Source organism: Lissotriton helveticus, chromosome 10, assembly GCF_964261635.1.
Source record: "Lissotriton helveticus chromosome 10, aLisHel1.1, whole genome shotgun sequence".
Classification (NCBI taxonomy): Eukaryota; Metazoa; Chordata; class Amphibia; order Caudata; family Salamandridae; genus Lissotriton; species Lissotriton helveticus.
In genome coordinates, this window is record NC_136071.1 from 971820750 (window position 1) to 971840601 (window position 19852).

General features: G+C 44.8%; 1 protein-coding gene across 2 annotated transcripts in view; it reads left to right on the forward strand.

The window, feature by feature from the left end:
- Positions 1-19852, forward strand: part of AKAP9 (A-kinase anchoring protein 9) — a 647464-nt gene that overhangs the window by 146732 nt on the left and 480880 nt on the right. For both annotated transcript variants that reach the window (XM_078663639.1, XM_078663638.1), the window contains exon 3: positions 12449-12661. In XM_078663639.1, coding sequence (XP_078519765.1) covers positions 12449-12661 — 213 coding nt within the window. The remainder of the gene's footprint in view (positions 1-12448; positions 12662-19852) is intronic.

Genomic DNA, 19852 nt, shown 5'->3' on the forward strand with positions numbered 1-19852 from the left:
GCTGGTTTTGTGTTGTCCTAGGGCGTAAGTCCTTCCTTTTCTGCCCAAGTCACCCGAGGAGAGCCAGGAAGAAGGAGACCGCATCCAGAGCCTGCGGCAGCGAGGACATGGAAATGAGCGTTGGGCGGTAGTTACTTTCTTTGTATTGTTTTTAAATTTTTATATGTGTTTTATGTTTTTCAGCCCTCCTCCTCCCCACCTCCCAGTAGTCTCACCCGCCCAGGGCCGGACTGGCCATAGCGGGCACCGGGCGTTTCGCTGGTAGGCCACTAGGGTGGGGGCCGTTTTTGTTACCGGGGGTCGGCAGTATCTGCCCCTGGTAACAAAATCACCTGAAACAGGCCCTCGCAAACTGCTCGGCTGCACTCCCCCTCACCCCAGGAAAGGGGGGGGGGGCGGCAGCAAGGCAGTTGGCAGGGCCGGTTTCTGTTCCCAGTCCGGCCCTGCCCCTGCCCGCCAGCCCCAACCCATACCAGCCACCCCCAACCCACACCAGCCACTAATGTTGATCCCACAAGGCTTTCCTACCCACAGTGCCCTGCACACCTCAAACTTTGTCTAAAATCAGACATTTTCCTTGGACTTCTGTGATGGAAACTTCTTTCATGCACCTTTTGTGCACTCACTGTACTTAATACAACTCCTTCCAGTTTGTGGATGTGAGTTAGGGGAATTGCACAAACTGAGTGATAATATCTACCTTTGAAACTAAGGCAAACATGCTGGGGAAGACAGGCTTAATTTCCCTAAAGAGCATGTACTAAACTACGAAGGACGTTCGTTTTTGCAACACAGTTCAGTCAGTGAACATGGCATATGGCTCCCACCACTGTTATGTGCGGTGCTGTGACTGTAATGCACTTTTCATATGGTGAACTGAACATCTACTATATTCTGATGGAGGTTGAACAAGGAGACCAAAAGTATGACCAAAGGTGTCTGGAAGGTTTCTGAAATTTGAGGCAGTTTTGAGGTATGCTGGTCAATGTTGAGTAATGCTTTAAATGTGTGTGTTAGGAGTTTAAAGAGAGCTGTGGATTTTGAGCCAGTGTAGCTCTTTGAGGTGCAGCGTGTGTACTTGGTGAGAGGCTGAGAGTGAGCCTGGCTGCTGCGTTCTGTATGATTTGAAGGCATCTTCTTATTTGACTAAGGGACTAAATGAATATCGGGGTGAATGCCAAGCCAATGGGGTTGAGTCTTTTGGTGAAGATGAAGTGATGGCACGTGTATCTCTACTACTTTGACTCTGCTTTCTACGTATGCGATATCCCTGTGAAAGCATACCTAGCCTAAGCTTTTCATGTCTGTGTCTCATTTAAAGTTCTGACTAATTCTGAATACTTGCCAAGTGAACCTTTGGTAACTCCTTCCAGTGCTGGCTACCTGAAACTCAAGAACACGTGTCTTTCAAGCGCCTATAGCACACTCACTGTTATAAATCTGCTCCTTCCAGTTTGTGGATGCAAGTTGGGGGTGTCAGAGAATGCCTTCTGAGGCGCACATGCCTCAAACTGACTGAGCATCTCTACTTTGGAAACTAACATAAGCATGCAGGGGAAGACTGACTAAGTTTCCTAAATAGCACTTCAAAAACTACTAAATACTTTACGTTTTGCCACACATGGTACTCGGTGACAACGTGGTCTGTGTTCCGTCTAGCCTTATGTGCAATGTGGTGACTGTAAAGCACTTGTATAGCGGCGAACAGAACACCTACCATGTTATGATGGCAAATAAAGGTGTTAAGAAGGCCATAAGCAACTCTATTATTTTCAAAAGTAGAGGAAACAGTTTGTGAGACTGCTTGCCTAGTGAAGTATGGCCCACGTAAGGTATGTATCCATGCACAGCCACTGAAAGGTATATGTTAGAGCTGCTACACCTCAGTCAGTTTCCCAGTACTTCACTTTTGTATACAACATTAAGCATGTTGGAAAACATAGAACTGTCTGAGATGGGCACTTTGAGCAGTAACAACGAGTCTCCTGCTTCTTTCCTTGCTTAGAGCAGACTCTGCAATGCTGACTTGGTTGAGTCTTTCTAGCTGCCTGTCCTGCAGCCTTGCCACGTCCTCCACAGCAGATAAAGTGGATGCTACAGCTTCTGTAAGAGTAAGACTTTCAAGGACGTTAGAATGAAAGACATCTTCCCGTGGTGGTCTGTAGATAAAGAACGTATGCATTATATTGTACCATCTGGATCAAGTGAGTAAACAACTTTTTTTACCAAGTGCAAGTTTTACGACTTGTGATGTAGGGTGGAAGAACCTGGTCATTCTTATCCACTCCACCCTTTTACTTGTCGTAATCAAGTATACAGGGAGGCTTGTGAACTTCAGCCAAATGACCCCAAACTGTGACGTGGGAAGTGCTCTCATCACGGATTGTAGTTTGTACATACACATCTCAACTATCAGAGAATTTGACTATGAGCCGTTCGTTGGAACACAACATAGTGCTCTGGAATTGTTGGAGATTCTTACAAACAACCTCTGAGGGAGTCTTTTCAGTGACATCAAACTATACCGCATGCAGCAGTGCCAGCTTTATACAGCTCACTGAACAACTTTATTCCCATATAGAAGTTGTCCACATAAAGGTTATAACCTTTAAGGAGTGTTTAGACAAGTTCCCATACAATCTTTGCTGTGATTCGTAGCATAGAAGAGCAACCTACAGGATTTTCAGCAGACTCATTCCCTGTGTACAGTCTCAATCTGTATACATAGCCATTTAAGCTCTCACACAGCATGTACAACTTGATGCCATAAGAATCTCTTTTGCTCAGTATGTACTGTATGAACAGCAGCCGCCCATTGTACAGAATCAAGTACTCATCAATGGCTATAGTCTTTCCAGGAGTATAAATCTCTGGAATCCTGGCAGACAAATGTTCCACGACATGTTGAAAAAATAAAGCACATGAGTTTCACGACAGGTTGAACAACCTGTCATGGTATGTTTGATCCTGGAGCAGTGCAACAGAATGTCATTGAAATGCAGCATATGCTGCAATAGCAAAAACGATCTCTGCTCATGTTTGGTGCGATGATAGGTATCACCCAGATCGTGTGGGTAGACCAGTAAGTCTGCAAGCTTGGTTTTTTGCCCTATCCCCATTTTGATCTTAAGGCCCAAATATTTCTTCAACTCCTTAAGTAACGTGGGAGTCTACTGGTTTGCTCTAAAATGAGCCGGAGTGCATCCATGCTCCCTCAGAATTTGTTCTGCATGCAAATGTATTAGTTGCACAATTTCCTCAAGGAAGTCAACATCCAAAAAGAGATGGACATAGTTAATCATCAAAACAAATTGCTGTATCAACTTTACAACCATTAGGGGAAATTGTGGTTCCTCTAAATTGGGGGGCTGCCAGAAGAGCACTCCGTATATGATTGCTGTCACATGTGCCTGCTCTGTAGGATGGTCTACCCTGCTACGGTCACTCCGCTGCACAGACTGTGCTTGTGAAGGGACATCACGACTACATGTTTCTCAGAATCACTGGATCATCGGATGGAACAGCGACAACTGAAAAATTGTTGTTAGATTCTGCTCCATTTCTCTCTGCTTCAGATGCTTTCTCAGTGTCTGATACTGCCTGAGGGCTATACTCCATAACTTGAGCTAAGGCCTGGGCAGCAGTCATCCACTGCGATGCTATTTCTGTAGCCACTGCAACTGAAAACTCCTCCTATGTGGCAGGCGTGCTCCTTCTGAAAATCCACCGGGATATCACTCACTGTGAAGTAAGCCAACAACAGAAGTAACATCGACTTTTACTCCTGTCATTAGCATACTTCACTGTGAGTGACAGCATTGTGAATTTTTACAAGGAGCACGCCAGTGCACAAAGTTGTAGGGGCTTCTGTGTGAATGTGTGCTTTTTGAGATCCAAGGTAGATCATGCATTCAGGTAATCATTTTTGCCCCATGCTGCACAGGGTGGAAGAATTATGTGAATGACACTACTGACCAATTTATGAAGAGGGTTCTGTACACACTCACTACTAATATATTTTTTAAATGTATGTTTTCCATGGCAGTGCAATCAGCCCCCTAAGGAGAAAACTCTTTAAAAAGATCTATATATGGCTCCAAAGGGGGTCGACTCGTATGCTAGGAGGGCCCCCCCCCCCAACTATGTTTTTTTCAATTAAGATTGTGTTTTCCCCTGGGGCTGAAAGCAAGCCCTCCTTGGGAAACACACACAAACAAAAAATGGGACCAAAGGGAGTCGGCCCTTATCCCAGGAGGGCCGAACCCTTGACAATTTATTGATTTTTAATTGCCCCTAAAGGCACAATCATGCGTTTAAAGCTATTTTGGCACACTAGGGGGGTCAGCCCTTTGACCATAAGGGCTGACCCCCTACCTACCAAATGAATGCATCCCTGGTGCCCTAGTTGCTTTCCTGATTGTGAATGTGGGCACAACTGCAATCCAGAAGCAGGAAAACCTTTCACGGGGGCGTCGTGTTAAAGGGGAGACTCTCCGGTTTCCAATTATACCTGCCTGAACCATGGGGAGGCAGTGAGGAGAGAAAAAAACTCACAGAAGTAGGAAAGAGCACTTACCGCTTTGCTCCTTTGCCTGCAGTGGGCAATCTCTGATGATGTCACAGATATAGGGGATGAGTGCGGGAATGGAAGTGATATTGCTTCATCCCCAATAAAAAAATAAAAAAAAGGAATCCTTTGGTGCAAGCACTGGAGGATCCTTTTAATGCGTCCCCAATGACCAACCAACTCGCTGGGCGCGGTAGTGTGGGCTTTAGCAATTGGACGATACCAGTACTTAAGGGGTTATGATCTCTCTCCCTCCGCGATGTGTCTGATCTTTGAAATTATTATTAAGTCACAGAGCCTAACTCAAATAATATCCGAGACCTTGCTGCATCTTTATACCCTTCCATGGGGCGGGTTCCTTGTAATCATCCTGAACCATGTAATGTGCCTCAAGGATTTATGCTAGCAAACCAGTGGAATCCTAGTAGTCTCGGTGATTCCCCTAAGGCAGAGGTCTTCAAACTTTTTGATGGCGGGATCCCCCTGTCAAAATATTTTAAGCGTAAGGACACCCTCCTGACAAAAATTTCTAGAACTTGGTCCTCCTCATCATTGCCAACTATCAACAACCATAAACGCCCCCAATTCCCACAGCAAATCATTTTTAGATCGGGGAAATACATTAAACAGTATTTTGCAAACCAAAGGTCAGTAAGCGAGCTTGGGGGTGTGGTCAAAGGTGTAACTTAAACAAAGAGTCTTTTTTATGATGCATTGGCCGAGGGTAGCAACGCAATTCTTGTTGCTGCGCTGCCCTACGACAATATGAAAGGACAGGAATGCACCTTATTTCTGAAATAAGGTGCATTCCTGTCCTTTCCCCCTGCGTTGGCGCACAAATTGCTGCCTAATGCCAACATAGACAGGATTGGTTTTGTGCAGGAAGGGGCACCTTCCTGTAATAAAAGAACCCTGAGAGGGGTTTTCCTCATTCTATGCGTGCTGCACCACACATAGAAAGAGGAAAAACAAGGAGAAATGAAAACATGCTGTGGGGAGGCATAAGGTTTTGGCGCTGCCCAGATTTACATGGTTTTACAAATCTGGGGCAGCGTCAAAATCCCATGGGTGTTGCGTGAGAACACCCACTGCAATGCGTATGGAACACCTACTTAACATAGTGTATTGCAAGGCAGCAACTTGCGCTGCTGTATCTTACTCCATATCTATGAGGCAGTGCAAAGCAGCGCAGGGTGACTTTGCGTCGCCTCATAGATATGATTGAGACGCTTGTGCCACCGAAGCTTTCAAGAAAGTAACGCTCCGACAGTGCAAGCCTCTCATAAATCAGCTTCCAAATATTTTGTTCGTTTTTTTGGTCTTTCACCATCGGGTAGTTACATAAAAAATAATGGGTAGCTTAAATAAAAAATAAATTTACTCAATGGGAAATGCACTGTAGTACATTATGAAACCTCTATTATGTAAGGCACTGCAGAGGTCTATGTGTAACCAGATAGAAACAGAATGAAATGTGGTTGGCGCAGTGGAGAATAGTGACTTGGGTATTTTTAGTAATATGAGGTCACAGCCTGTGGCAGAAAGCACAGTGAATGTGTAAGTCGTTATTTTATACTTGCATTACTTACATACTATTATAGACTGCTACAAACTGTGCAAATAGTTTTAAAATAAAATGGAGCTTCTAAAATGTAGATTTCAGTAATATAAGAACATAAGTAATTTTATTTTTTTGCATACCTGTCCCTTCAACCCCTTCCCAGGGGTACTAAGCACTGTAAATGCAGTTATGGTTAAAAACGTGCACTTCACAGCCCAGTTGTTAACTCTTTGCACCACTATGCAAAAAATAATAATAATCTTGGCCAACACAATGCTTGGAGTGATTCAAACAATTAAAGCCAGAACCACTCCCAAGCACCCTTTACATGTGCAGATTAACTCCTAGCACACATTTGTAAGTCATTCAGGCAAGCAGACACCTTGGCATTAACACTTACTTGAAGGATTGTTTTTCCAGCCCTCTTCGTTTTACAGGACATGAGAATCAATTAACTTCAGCTAAAGCATTTTAACGATCGGAATGAAGGGTCTCGACCTTTGTCCAAAAGGAAAAGCACATTTTGCATTCCAGGTAGATGTTAGGCCTGAAAATGCACGACCCCCTTCCCAGGACTCCACAGCACCCCTGGGGGTCTCGCCCCTCGGATTGAAGACTGCTGCCCTAGGGGAACAGTGTCTCATTCACACACTCCCATGGGGCGTCGTAGAAGGTCTGGATATATTGCGGGTAGAGGGGCCCAAACTTAATGCGTTCCAGGATATGGAACGTATCGAGCTGGTGGATGGGATCAAATGCTTTTTCAAAGTCCATTAGGACCACTGCCACCGCCCTAAGTCTACTTCCGCCGCCATGACCATCTGAAGTCAACGACGTGTCTCTTGATACAACATAAAGCCATTCTGCTCATAATGGATGAAAGATCTCACCAGAAGTGTTAATCGTATCACTAGGATTCTGGCCGCCTGGTTCAACTTCTTGCCTTGAATGCAGTTTTGTTGACTGCAGTAACTTCATCTCATTGGGTGGGGAAAATGTACAGAATGAGTAAATCTTTTTGATACTTCCTCCCCCTTTCTAAAAATGTAGTACTAATAGCAGATCACCTGCCAAAAACCCTAGGCTTTATGCATTCAGTGACCGGTACTGTGAAAAGAGTGCTGTCACCATGCATGTGGGATAGTTGCGAAAACATGACAAAACTTTCCCCATACCAACAAAATTCATAGCTGCAAGGTGTCCCATTGTTTAGTGTGATACCTTCACCGAATCCTGGCTTTTTACCCAACAGCACTTTACTGCTTGTTTTTTGAGCCCATAGCTACAATCTTAACAGGAAATGTTCAAGTCCCAGAACACAATGTGATGCCTGTTAGAAGGTCTGGACTTACTTAAAGTGAGATATTTGCCATGGGGACACTTGGCAGCTATTATTGTCCACACAACAGCAGTATCACCTTAATGTAGTCATACAAAGAATGCAGAAAAGTGAACTGAAGCATACTTAAAGAATGAGGTTTCGGGTGCCATAGAATGGTGGGCTAAATATTAAACTGGTGTAATTCAGAATTTGAAAGGTTTCACTATGTACTATGCTGTTTGCAGAGTTGAGCACCCCTATAATGTTATACTATTCAGTAATGAGTAGGGGAATTACCCCTAAGTGTTTCCAATAATTTGTTTACTAGAGCATTCGAATATAGCAATCTTACTTTAACTGTCTTGTAAACTAGACAGAGTCCTTGAAAAGTTAGTGTGAGAGGTAATGAGATGTGAGAGAGGATGATTAGGTGTGGTTGAGAGTGCAATGCACAGACCTAAGCTTAAAACACATGTCCAATGGATACACTGCAAATAGGAAGAGGCTGCATACCCTGCAACACTGGCACTTTAAATTAAATATCTTCTTTATATCTTCTTTATTAATCATCACTGCATAAAACAAGTTTTGCAAACACTGTCTGTTTTGGCATTCATGCAGCTGAATAAACACAGATAAGCACGGACTTGTAAAGGTTTTTGAAAACACTCAGAAAACATCTCTGAAATCCAAAAACCCTCTCAAAAGTGAACAGCTTACAGATAAGTTAGTTCACCACACCTGCCCATCCTTTTTACCCAAGATGGTATCTGTATTTCATATGGGCTAGTCTGTTACCCCTCTATCTTTTTCCACTTTCGACATATAACCAATTAGGAGGAGCGTCTGTATAGACTGGATTCCATGTTTGTAGTATCATACTACATCGACTGCACGTGAGAGGACATAGCCAGCTCTTTGTGGTGGTAGTTAGAGCTATAAAAGACAAGGTGTTGAGCAAACACGCCTCTCCGCTCTTGTCATGCTTTGCATCCAGATCTGCAACTCCCTAGGCATGGACAATTCTCTGGATGCATTCATGCCCACACCATGAGAGATATGGGCACCTCCAAGGCTCTCTCCAGATAAGTACTGGTTGTTGACATAAGCCGGACAGATTTGTGGTCATCCTTGCATACTTTTACTAAGGACTAATTCCTCACGTTGCAGGCCTTCATTGACTGGGGACATTGTACGAGCTGTGTTGCATGACTTCCTAGCTTAATCAGAACTCCGTAATCCCATGTCTCAGGAATGTATTGCTTTGGAAACATTCATAAAGTGAGGACACTGGGGAGAATCATCAATCAGAAGAAAAAATTACCTCTCCTCAGTAATGATACTTCTGGTAGATAAACAATCCTCTAGCAGGTCCCTCATCACCCTCCATTCTTCCTGATGAGTAAATGTTGTGATTAATAAGGTCCTCATGCACGAAACACATTATGTGCCATGTTTGTGATTGTTGTTGCTGTCTTTATTCCTCTCCATGGGCTGCAGCAAAAGTGTCTGAATTTGAAGTTAGCATACTGGTTGACAACTAATATACTCCGATGTTATCAAGTTCAGAGATGGAGTTGTGGCTGGAGCAATGTGGCTCCACCTGGCAGTGCTGGAGCGCAATTGCTGTGGAAAACTTTTCCAGACCAGTATGAACCCTGGATGGAGAATTCTGGAGATGATGAATGTGCAGGAAGATTGTATCTTCTAGAAACACTGTTATCGAAGGTAAGTAACTTTCATTTCAAAGCGGAACGAGTACCTTGGTGAAGATTCAGTGCGGTCTAGAAGATAATGATTGATTTTGTATATTTCTTCATTGCAGAAGTTTGGTAAAATTAGTGATATTTGTTTTGAAACGGTCTTTTTTTCGATTTTCTAACAGATTTTAAGTGGCTTTTTTGGGCTTCAAGCAGGCGTTTATGGTCATCACCATATTTTCAGAGGTTTTCTTGCTTTTCTTTTAGCGGTTAGAGGTTTTGCATCCTAAAGCCCCCAAGGTTTTCATTCTTAGTGTTTTGTGTCAATGATACTAAATTTCCCTTAAAGAATTTAGCACTGAATAGATTGTGATCAGTGAGATCTTCCACCACTGTTAAGGTGGACAGTTTGATCCTCAGAGAAGGCCTGGGTTGGAGCAGTAAAGAAGTGGGGCACAGCGGAGGAGGAAGCGCTAAGGGACGAGGAAGTGAAAGGAACACGTTAACTTCCATGAATGGGCACAACTTTTACACCTATTCAAACAGCAGACCACAAGTGAAGAGCCACCCACGGCATCCCAGCAACAGACCTCACATACAACCTCGACAGGGCCTGAAGACAGACACAACGAGTTGGATCGAACACGTACAAGGAAGGTCATATTACAGTCAACACAACTACTGCAACCCCAAGATAGCTTAGGAACAGTGACCACAACCTCCCTACATGCACAGCCATAGACAGCCAGCTTAACACGAACAGTCAAACGGAGGACCCGCCCCCACCGCCCCCTAATAATCACCCCAGTTAGTAGGTAAGGATACAAGCCGGTAGTTATGAAATCGGTCCCAGTCGGAAGGGAGCGCAGCCCTACAACCAGGAAACTATATTACAACCTCTAATTGCGCGGACAGGCGCAGCTCTTAAACTAGGGGAACATCTTCCCAGTTAAATTACGGAAAGCATATGAACAATGCAGACTGAATCAATGAGCCTGTAACAACTGGAATGTAATAAAGATAAGCGGCAACTATGTAAAAATACAAATGTCAATACAAAAATGCTAACAGAAATTATGCCAATAGGTGTATGCATGCAGTTTGAATAAAAAGTTCTGTTAAACTGTATCTAAATTGTTAAAACCCAATAAACGTATTAAAACAAAAAAAGTGAACAGTTTAATGTCCACCTCAGATGAGTGCTGCGATTGTCTTCTAGCACTTTTTCAGTGGTTGTTAGCGCTTTCGAGTTGGCAGGTGTGGAGTGCATTGAACACCTCAAAGGGAGATGGCTGTGTACTCAGATCATTCTGACATTTCTAGAAGTCTGTTTTCATTGATAGGATACAAAGACCCAGCCAAGAGGATAACTCAAACTTTCAATGCACTTTTAACTTCACATACCGGGTACGCCTCAGGTTTATGCATTGGTAGTGGTATAAATTGCTTGTATAGCACTCAGTTATCACTCAGCAAGGACACTGAGAAGCACCAGGCTCTAGCAAACCGCAAGTGTTGTGCTTGGCACTCCGTTGTGCAAGATCTCAATAGGTTCAGCCATGACCCTGAGGTGTGTTCGCTGTGCAAGAAATGGCGCATCTATTCCATATACTGTATCCTTTTGCGAACAGGGATCTGGTGTATGGCTAACCAGAAGTAGCTAGGATGTTTCCAACTGAGTACGTGTGACTAATCGAGCAGTTGCGTTATGAATGCTTACTAGGAGGAGCCAGTGGAGAAGTGTGGCTCAATGGTTAGAGCGGCAGACCCTGATGCAGAGGTCTAGCCCTGGACCAGGGTTCAATTTCCCGCCTCGGTGGGTCTTGGGCTCAAAATTCCACTGACCTGACAATTCTCGCCTCTGTGCCTAATCCAGTCATGGAGTCCCACTCTGCAACTCTGGGCGCCTCGGTGCCTATTCCAATCATGGAGTCCCACTCTGCAACTCTGGGCAATAGCTTGCTTAATCTCCACAACGGCCCCCACAACGCTAAGGATGCCTGGCCTCCACCTTGGGGGTGCCCAGGAGTGGACACCTCACAGGGAAAGCCAGGATGGGTTCCACAGCGGTATTCGTACAAGCGCCTTGAGACCCTTGCGGGTGAGTAGTGCGCTATACAAGTATCAATTTTATGAATGCTTACTAGGAGGAGCCAGTGGAGAAGTGTGGCTCAATGGTTAGAGCGGCAGACCCTGATGCAGAGGTCTAGCCCTGGACCAGGGTTCAATTTCCCGCCTCGGTGGGTCTTGGGCTCAAAATTCCACTGACCTGACAATTCTCGCCTCTGTGCCTAATCCAGTCATGGAGTCCCACTCTGCAACTCTGGGCGCCTCGGTGCCTATTCCAATCATGGAGTCCCACTCTGCAACTCTGGGCAATAGCTTGCTTAATCTCCACAACGGCCCCCACAACGCTAAGGATGCCTGGCCTCCACCTTGGGGGTGCCCAGGAGTGGACACCTCACAGGGAAAGCCAGGATGGGTTCCACAGCGGTATTCGTACAAGCGCCTTGAGACCCTTGCGGGTGAGTAGTGCGCTATACAAGTATCAATTTACGTTTTACATTTAATTCTATGAGGAGTGTGCAAGAATACCATGTATAGTTTCATATTTTCTATTTAGAGGTTTTCTAAGACCAGCACCTTCACCACTTTGCTCTGCAACTGGTGCATGCTTCTGTTTAAACAGCCCAACTGCCTCCCTCAAGTTCTTCGAAACTTAGCTGAAAATACGATTCCTTGTTTGTTAACTACGTGATTGCAAACTGCAGCTTTGTCATTAGAAAGAGAACACGCATTTTGGTGTTGAGCCTCAAAGTTTGTTAAAAGTGATTCCAGTGCCCATCTTTACAAATCTGCTCGTGTATTCTCAGACCTTGCATGGTTCCTTGTTCCCCAATTGTAAACCCATTGATTTCATGCAGGCGTAATTTCATGTGCAGATTTGATGATGTGCAGGTTAGACGATGTGCAGAGCGGGACCGTGGAAGTCCATGCAGTAGCGTAGCAAGGTTGTAATGGGCCCGGGTGTAAGAAAGCGAAAGGGCCCCATTGACTGCTTTTGTGGAAGTTTAATAAAGCAATTATCAAGGTTCATTGGGCCCCTCAGGACGCTGGGCCCCGGTGCACTGCACCTGCTGCATCAATGGTAGCTACGCCCCTGAGTCCACGAGCTATAATAGAGAAGATGAGGTTTTGTCATTAGAGCATCTGGTTTGTAGAAGTGTGCAGTTCAAATATTTGCATTCCAACTAGAGAAATTGATCACAAGTGCCCATTTCTTTTCTTTTTTTGTACAGGCCTCCTGGACGGATACTCAGATGATCGTGTTTCTCTTGAAAAGCAAATGCAAGAAAAAACCGATTTAATTCACCGCCTTGAGCAAGAGCTACAGAGTACAGGTAACAGGTTGCAGGAGCTGGAGGAGGAGCGGCAGCAGGTTCAGGACGAAAGGGAGCTGCTCTCAAGACAAAAGGATGCAATGAAGGCGGACGCGGGCCCTGCTGAGCTGCGTATGTATTCCTCCCACCCTCGCTGTGCAGCTCACCTCACGTTAGCCTATCTCCTTGTTGTCTGGCAGTTTTAATTTATTATTAACCCATTTACACGTTCCATATTTGCGAGATTGTATACATGACTCGTTTTGGGATGCTGGTCGTAATGATAAAGATCTAATGATCAGTTTTCCATTCATAATATTAATAATCTATTGGGGACTTTGGAGTTTGCACCTATGTTTCATTAGCCAGCTCAATGGAATATACATTGCTTACACCCTGACACTTTACGAAGGATCATCTCTAGATGTGTGCTGTGTCCGAAACTAGACCCTTTGGCCTCAGAGTAGCTTCTTGCCCATACAATGTGATTGGAACAGTTGGTGAGTGAATACAACTTCTCCCTCAGAGCCTCCATTTTGGTGGGGTAGTTTTTCACAAAATAGAGAAGCAGACCTAACAGAAACAATTGTGGTGCAACCCGCCCACTCTGGTCTGTAGCGTCAGTAGTCACTCAGACTTAGTTCCTCCTGTCTTCAAGTAGTTTCCTTCACCTGACTTAAAATAGGAACTCCTAGGTACTGATACCACCTTTTGACCGCTACTCCTACCCACTACTCTCTGAGTGGTCTAGTTACCTTCTCGTGTACTTAACTTAGTCCTTTTTACATCCCTTTGGCTCAGCTTGGTGCTATTTTCATGTTTTACAGGACCCAATCGGTGTCCACTTCACCCGCCAGTACTGTTGCTAGTAATCACTAGACAACAGTGTAGGTGAGTGTTGTTACTGTCCGGACTCCCTGTGGTTTCCATGCGCTAATATGAGCCTATTATTGATCTTTTTTGCACACGAGAATATTGACGATTAACATTAGTCCACTGGTTTGCACAGTACAACATGGCAATAACGTTGTGTGACGTTTATTTTATCACCAGCGCACATGTCCATTGTGGCATTTTTTAACAAAGGATTGATGAGATACGTTGTGAGTGCACTAGATGCATTCTTTTAAATCTTTTTCACTTTTGTTTATAATTTCAGGTTATCGACCCAAAAACGTGGTACGTAGATTCTCACTTAACCACGTAGTGTAGATAGCGGTCACTTTGATCCTGAGGAAGTGCCCAGATCTTTACGACATTTATGGCACGAAACATGTCGATCACTTGAGAGTAGGGCACACATAGCTAGACACATTGCCTCTAGTTCTCTGCCACTCTGTTCTTTTAATCAGGCAGTTTACCTTCATAATAAACACATTGTTAGCACTAACTGACCTGTTTTAGATTCACCCCCCCTCCCACATCTGCACACACTAGGCCCCTCACACCCACCCCACCCACCGGCAGGAACAAAAGATCCTCGATAAAGAGCCCCTTTCCAGGTGCCCATCAGGTATTGCAGCGCTTACCTGACGAGGGGCAGGCTCATATGATGAAGCATGACACCTAGCTTGCTGGGTGTGTGAGAGCCCTAGTTCTGTAAAGGGGAATCCCCCTTTTCATCTATAAATGTGGGGTTACAAGTGACCTACCCCACACTACAGTATCTCACCTCTCCTTATCTTGATTCCCAGAGGAACTTCGAACCCTTCTTCTCCTTGTTTGGGCATGTACGTTGGACCTCGATAAACTTGCCCCTGTGTCCCTCGTTTTGATATACATACATTCAAAATTAGAACAGCCAGTCCGCACCTGCCCTAATGTGGGAGCACAGACTAAACCACAGGAAATGTTGATCCTTACCTCCCAGATGGAGAGGATGGGTGTTCTGTGGTGATCCCAAAAAATCCAACCATGAAGTGGGATTTCCTGCTGTATACAGATTTTTCAGACGACTACTGAGGAGCACATTGGGGAATAGCAGCCATGTATAAAATAATTCCCTTTAGACCAGACCAGTTATATTCATAGTATGTGTAGAATAGGTATTCACATTTATGGTATTGGGAAGTGATCTAGATTATCAGGTGCAACACAACAATGATACATCATGCCAGCAAGAATGTTGAATATTCAAGCTCTTCCCCTCTGCATGGGAAGAGGTGTGGCGCCGCGGCCAGGGCGACTGACGCTGGAATCTGGGGACCACGGTTCGATCCCCGGGTCCGGCGGCAGGTTAGCCCAGCACCATGTGACTCTGGGCAATAGCTCGCTTAATCTTCCCGACGGCCCCCAGCGCCTAGAGACCCTTACGGGTGATTGTGCGCTTTACAAATGTGGACTTCACTTTACTTTACTCTGCAGAGTTCTGATAGAGCTGCGGGAGTATGTTGTAGACTGCATCTGTATTTTAGTACATCTAGGTACTGTAGTTATTAAGTAGCTGATACACCTTAAACTGCAAAAGAAAAAGAATGTTGATTTAGAAATGGAAGAACCAAGATTTCAGGCTTTTTCTCCACTTATGCAGGTTTATTTGCCTGAATATGAAAATGTGTAATGTGTTCCATAGAGAGGCCACAATGACTGAGGATGCTCTGCTGTTGGTGATCCACCTTTACTATTTAAAATCTTTCAAGCTAATAGACTAAGCTGTCAGGCTTTATTCATGAATGGGACCTGCCTATTTTTTGCCCTGATTTTGTAGTTTGGTCCATCTGCAGTGTGACAATGAACACGTCCACCACTGTCTCCCTTTCTGAACTCTAGCAGGTAATACTATTTGAAGTTCATCAGAAAGTTATGGTGGTAGCAGAATCTAAAACGAACATGAAAATTGAAGACAATCTAAGAACATACTACGTGGTGTCTCGTACCTTGTCTGAAACTTAAAGTTTACTTTTATTTTAAGTCACTGGTACGGAACTTTTAAAGGGTATTCTACAACCTTATGAGTTAGGGGTCCGTCACTAGGCAAGACAAAGGAAAGGGTCAATTAAACACAATGTCTTTGTGTTATTCAGCGAGGAGCAGTACAGATAGTCCTTGAAAGATGTGTCAAATGCCATTTCCTCCACGGAGTAATGGCATTGATGGGCAATCAGACAGATTGTTCCCATTAAGCTCAGTAACCTTTATATTAAAATGAAAGTTGGATCAAATATACCGATTGTGTTCCCGTTCAGAAGGGACATGGCCTAACAGTTCTTGCTGGACTTTTCCCTTTGGGGGCAGAACCAGTGCCAGTCTGCACATGGCTGTCACTTATCTGTAGTGGCAGAGTAAGCAAAAACAATTGAGTGGATAATGGCCAAGAGGATGACAATCTTAAAAGCATTTGCTTTTTTTGGTTTTCTCAACAAATATACAAGAGCTCACCTGCCTCACGCTGTGACTACTGCTCTGGAGCACTCCAATAATCTTATTCCCTACAAGCGAATCTCTTGAACTACTGACCTTCGGCATATCAATTGGTTGTTTAAATTTGCCATTCTACACCAAGTATTTATGGCTGGAGTAAGGCTCCAAGTTATGGCTTATTGCCTGCGTATCTGCAGGAATGTATTTATTATGATAAGCATACAGAATGTATCCTTTCTGTCTCCCTCCTGCCCCTATGTAGTTGGTCAGAATTTACTTTGAAATAATTAAACGTGGCTTGCAAGCTATTAAAGTGCCCTAAGTCACAGCAGGGCTGTTAGAGGGTGAGTGTGCATCCCTCTCGTGTCCATAGTCCAGCCGGACTAGCCAACCAGCTTCCCCATGCACCATTTTGTTTAATCTCCTTCCATCACTAGATCGTCAATGTATAGAATGCTCTCAGAGAAGCTCCTTTTACTGGACTCAGCCGAGCTCCTTGTATCATGAGATTGTGCTGTCTAGAATATTCATCACTTTTTGATTTTTTAGGTGTTGAGGAATGACAGGCTGATATTTTGAATGAGCAGATAATCTGCTATATAAAGAAGCATAACATAATCTCCTCTAATTTGAAGTAGGGCAAGTTTGTGTAATCAGATTTGTCATTTGTTACAGGGGAAAAACAAAAGGAAATAGTATGAAGTGGAAAGAGCAATCCGGTTTAAAAAAAAATGGAAAGAAAAGGAGAATTGCGGGAAGTTGATTTATGGGAGGGTGGAAGCCTGGAAGAGGGCAAGGCTGTAAATGAATGGTGGTAAGAGAGCAACGACCCCAACCCCTTGGATAAGAAAGAGAATAGCATCAGGTGGGGTGTGAAAAACAGTTGAGAAAAACAAACTACTTTTAGCAGTTTTTGCCAAGAAGGAAATTCTTCAGGTTGGTATTGTCAACTTGATGAATGCTTTTCTAGATGAATAGTTTGCGAAAACAGCTTCAATGAAAATGGAAGTTGGTACTTGTTTCTTCAAGTTTGTTTTTTTGTCAGTAACTTGTAAAACTATCAAAGAAGTATGAACGCGGTGTGTGAAGTGTAGCATCTTAGAGGGCTAATAGGAAAATCTTAGTATTGGAGATGTTAAATTATTTTTTTAATTCTTTTTATTGACAATGCTCATGAGACCATACAGTACAATGTAATTTCGATATACCACATTGGGAGATATTACAAAAGTTGACAGCAAAATAATTGTTAGGGAACAACAAGGAGAATCAGCAATCCCATCTTCACTACCCCTCCATGATTGCTCCATTCTCTCTGTACTTCCGCCAGGGCACCCACACTTTCTTCCATTTTTTAGTACACCCCCTACTTTTGTACACAGTTTCTTCGGCCCTTTGGCACCAGTCGAGGTCCTGCTTCCATTCCTCCCATTTCGGGGGTGTCTGCGCCCCCCCACCCCCTTGCAATATTTTGTTTTGCCACTCCCGCTGCCAGGGCCAACCATATTTCCACGTACCTAGGCCATTCAGTGTCCCCTTTAATCATCAATAAAAGCCACTTTGGCTCCATCGGCACCGTCTCCCCCACCACACTAGACATGGTATCAGTGACCTTCGTCCAGAAGGGGTTGATCTCCGGACACTCCCATAAGATATGAAAGAAGGTGCCCTCCTGTCAACAGCCCCTTACGCATTATGCCGATTGACTCCTGCCCCATGCATAGAGGTGTGTGCGGGGGTAGTAGGTATGGTTAAGGATTTTTAGCTGCACTAGTCTGAACCTTGAATGGATTGCAATCTCTGCAGGACTCTGCAGCGCATCCTGCCAGTTTCAGCGTCTAAGCTTCCAAGATCTTTGGCCCAAGCTGCTCTAAGAGTGATAAGGGGGTCAGGTACATTGTTTATTAATTTACGACAAATTGTAGATGGGAGATGTTTAATTTGACGCTAAAAGTAATTTCACAACACATTTCTCTAAGTTGTTAATTTAATTCTGTGTGATTTGGCCTCTCAAATAAAAGTAAAAAATAAAAACTTGTGGTGTTACTTTGCATTAGCTTGAACATGCGTTGAGCAGGCCCAAAGGGTCTGATTTAGCATTTGGAAGATAAGGTACTCGGTCTGCCCGATTAATTTAGTGACAGGCAGACCTTAAGACAGAGTTGGGGCTGTCGGAGGAAGGACATTACACTGTCCGACCTATTTAAAGTGGACAGTGAATTGTCTTTGTTTTCTTCTTGTAAGCAAGGTAGAACATGTATTGACAAGGGCATAGGGCCGGATATAGAGATTGGGTACTCGGATATCCTGCCTCTTTTACTGACAGGCAGAGTAGGGGTCATCGGAGGAAGGCCATTGCACTGTCCAATTGACAGAGGAAAAACCTGGCAATGAGGGACAGAAGAAAATAATAGCACTCACACCCTTGGAGAAAAATCCCAAAGCAGGAGTTTGCTTCAGAAAAACACGAACTTTTGATAAGTTTGGTGAACGGCCATCAAAACCGATGCTCTGTGGATACAGTTCACCATTAGATGTGGAATAGACCTCACTGACTCACTAGGCATAGCAGTTTCATCGACAGTGGAGACACAACGACTGGTTGAGGATTACTGGCTTTTTTGCAGATGTCCAGTCATCACTCATGAACATGCCCTTTGAGGGCATCGGTCTCTTTGGAGATAATGCGGATTCTGTGCTGGAGCGCTCTATAGACAGCAGTGCTCAGGCTGGGTCCTTGGGTGTTTCTATGGCCCCTTGTCACTCTCAATCTGTCTTTCGTGGCCACGGAAGGGGCATGCAACCGCGTCCTTACCCACCAGGCTGTCTCGGTGTGCAAGCTTTCCAGCTTCTGCATAGCTGGGAATGCAGTTCTTACCTGCCCCATGGGTTGGATAGCCAGCGCTTGGATCATTCCACTACCCCCCAAGCAGCCGCAGACTCCAATCCCTCCGAGTATGCTTGTTTATCATCATGGGCAACCAGTGGGTGGCAGGATTTACCATCACCTGCTCTGCTGGCGGTCCATAACATCAGACTGATGAGTTTTGCAGATTGTTGAAAGGGCTACTCTCTCCCCTACGAGAATACCCCTCCCTCCATGCATCCCTCTTACGACAGGCTGGCGGGGGACCACCTACCCCTTATCCGCCAGGAAGTTTTGGCCAAAGGAGCCATAGAGAGAGTGCCAATGCCAGAAGTAGGTCATGGTTGCTATTCCTGCTACTTTCTGGTGCCCAAGAAGGATGGAGGCCTTTGTCCTTTCTTCGACCTGCGCTATCTCGATTTCTTTTTCAAGAAGGAGGAATTCAAGATGTTCACTCTTGCTCAGGCCCTGTTTTTCCTGGACCCGGGAGACTGAATGGTAGCGATGGACTTGCAGGATGCAAATTTCCACATTCCTGTCCTGTCTGCCCACATGAGCCACCTGCAGTTCACGGTGAGCCACAAGCACTTTCAGTTCGCTGGGTACCGTTCTAGCATCACCAGCGCCCCTCGGGTGTTCACCAAAGTGATGGTGGGCTGCAGCTCATCTGCGGAGATCAGGGGTGCCAGTCTTCCCCTATCTCGACAACTGGCTATTGAAGGCAGTCTCACCCCAGGCTGTTGTTTCCCACCTCCAGACTACGGCTGACCTCCTACATTCACTGGTATCCACTATCAGCATGCCAAAGTAACACCGGACTCCCTCTCGTATGCTCCCTTTCTTTGGAGCTGTTCTGGACACAGTACAGTTTCAGGCCTATCCTCCCAAACAGCGAGTCCAGGATATTCAGGCTATGATACCGATGGTTCAGCCTCTATCCTGGATTTCGATAAGACAGGCTCTTAGGCTGTCCGGCCGTATGGCCTCCTGCTGATGACCCATGCCTGTTGGCATATGCATTCTCTGCAGTGGGACCTGAAGTTCCAGTGGGCACAGCATTAGGGTACTTTCTCCGACATGGTCCAGATCTTGGAGGG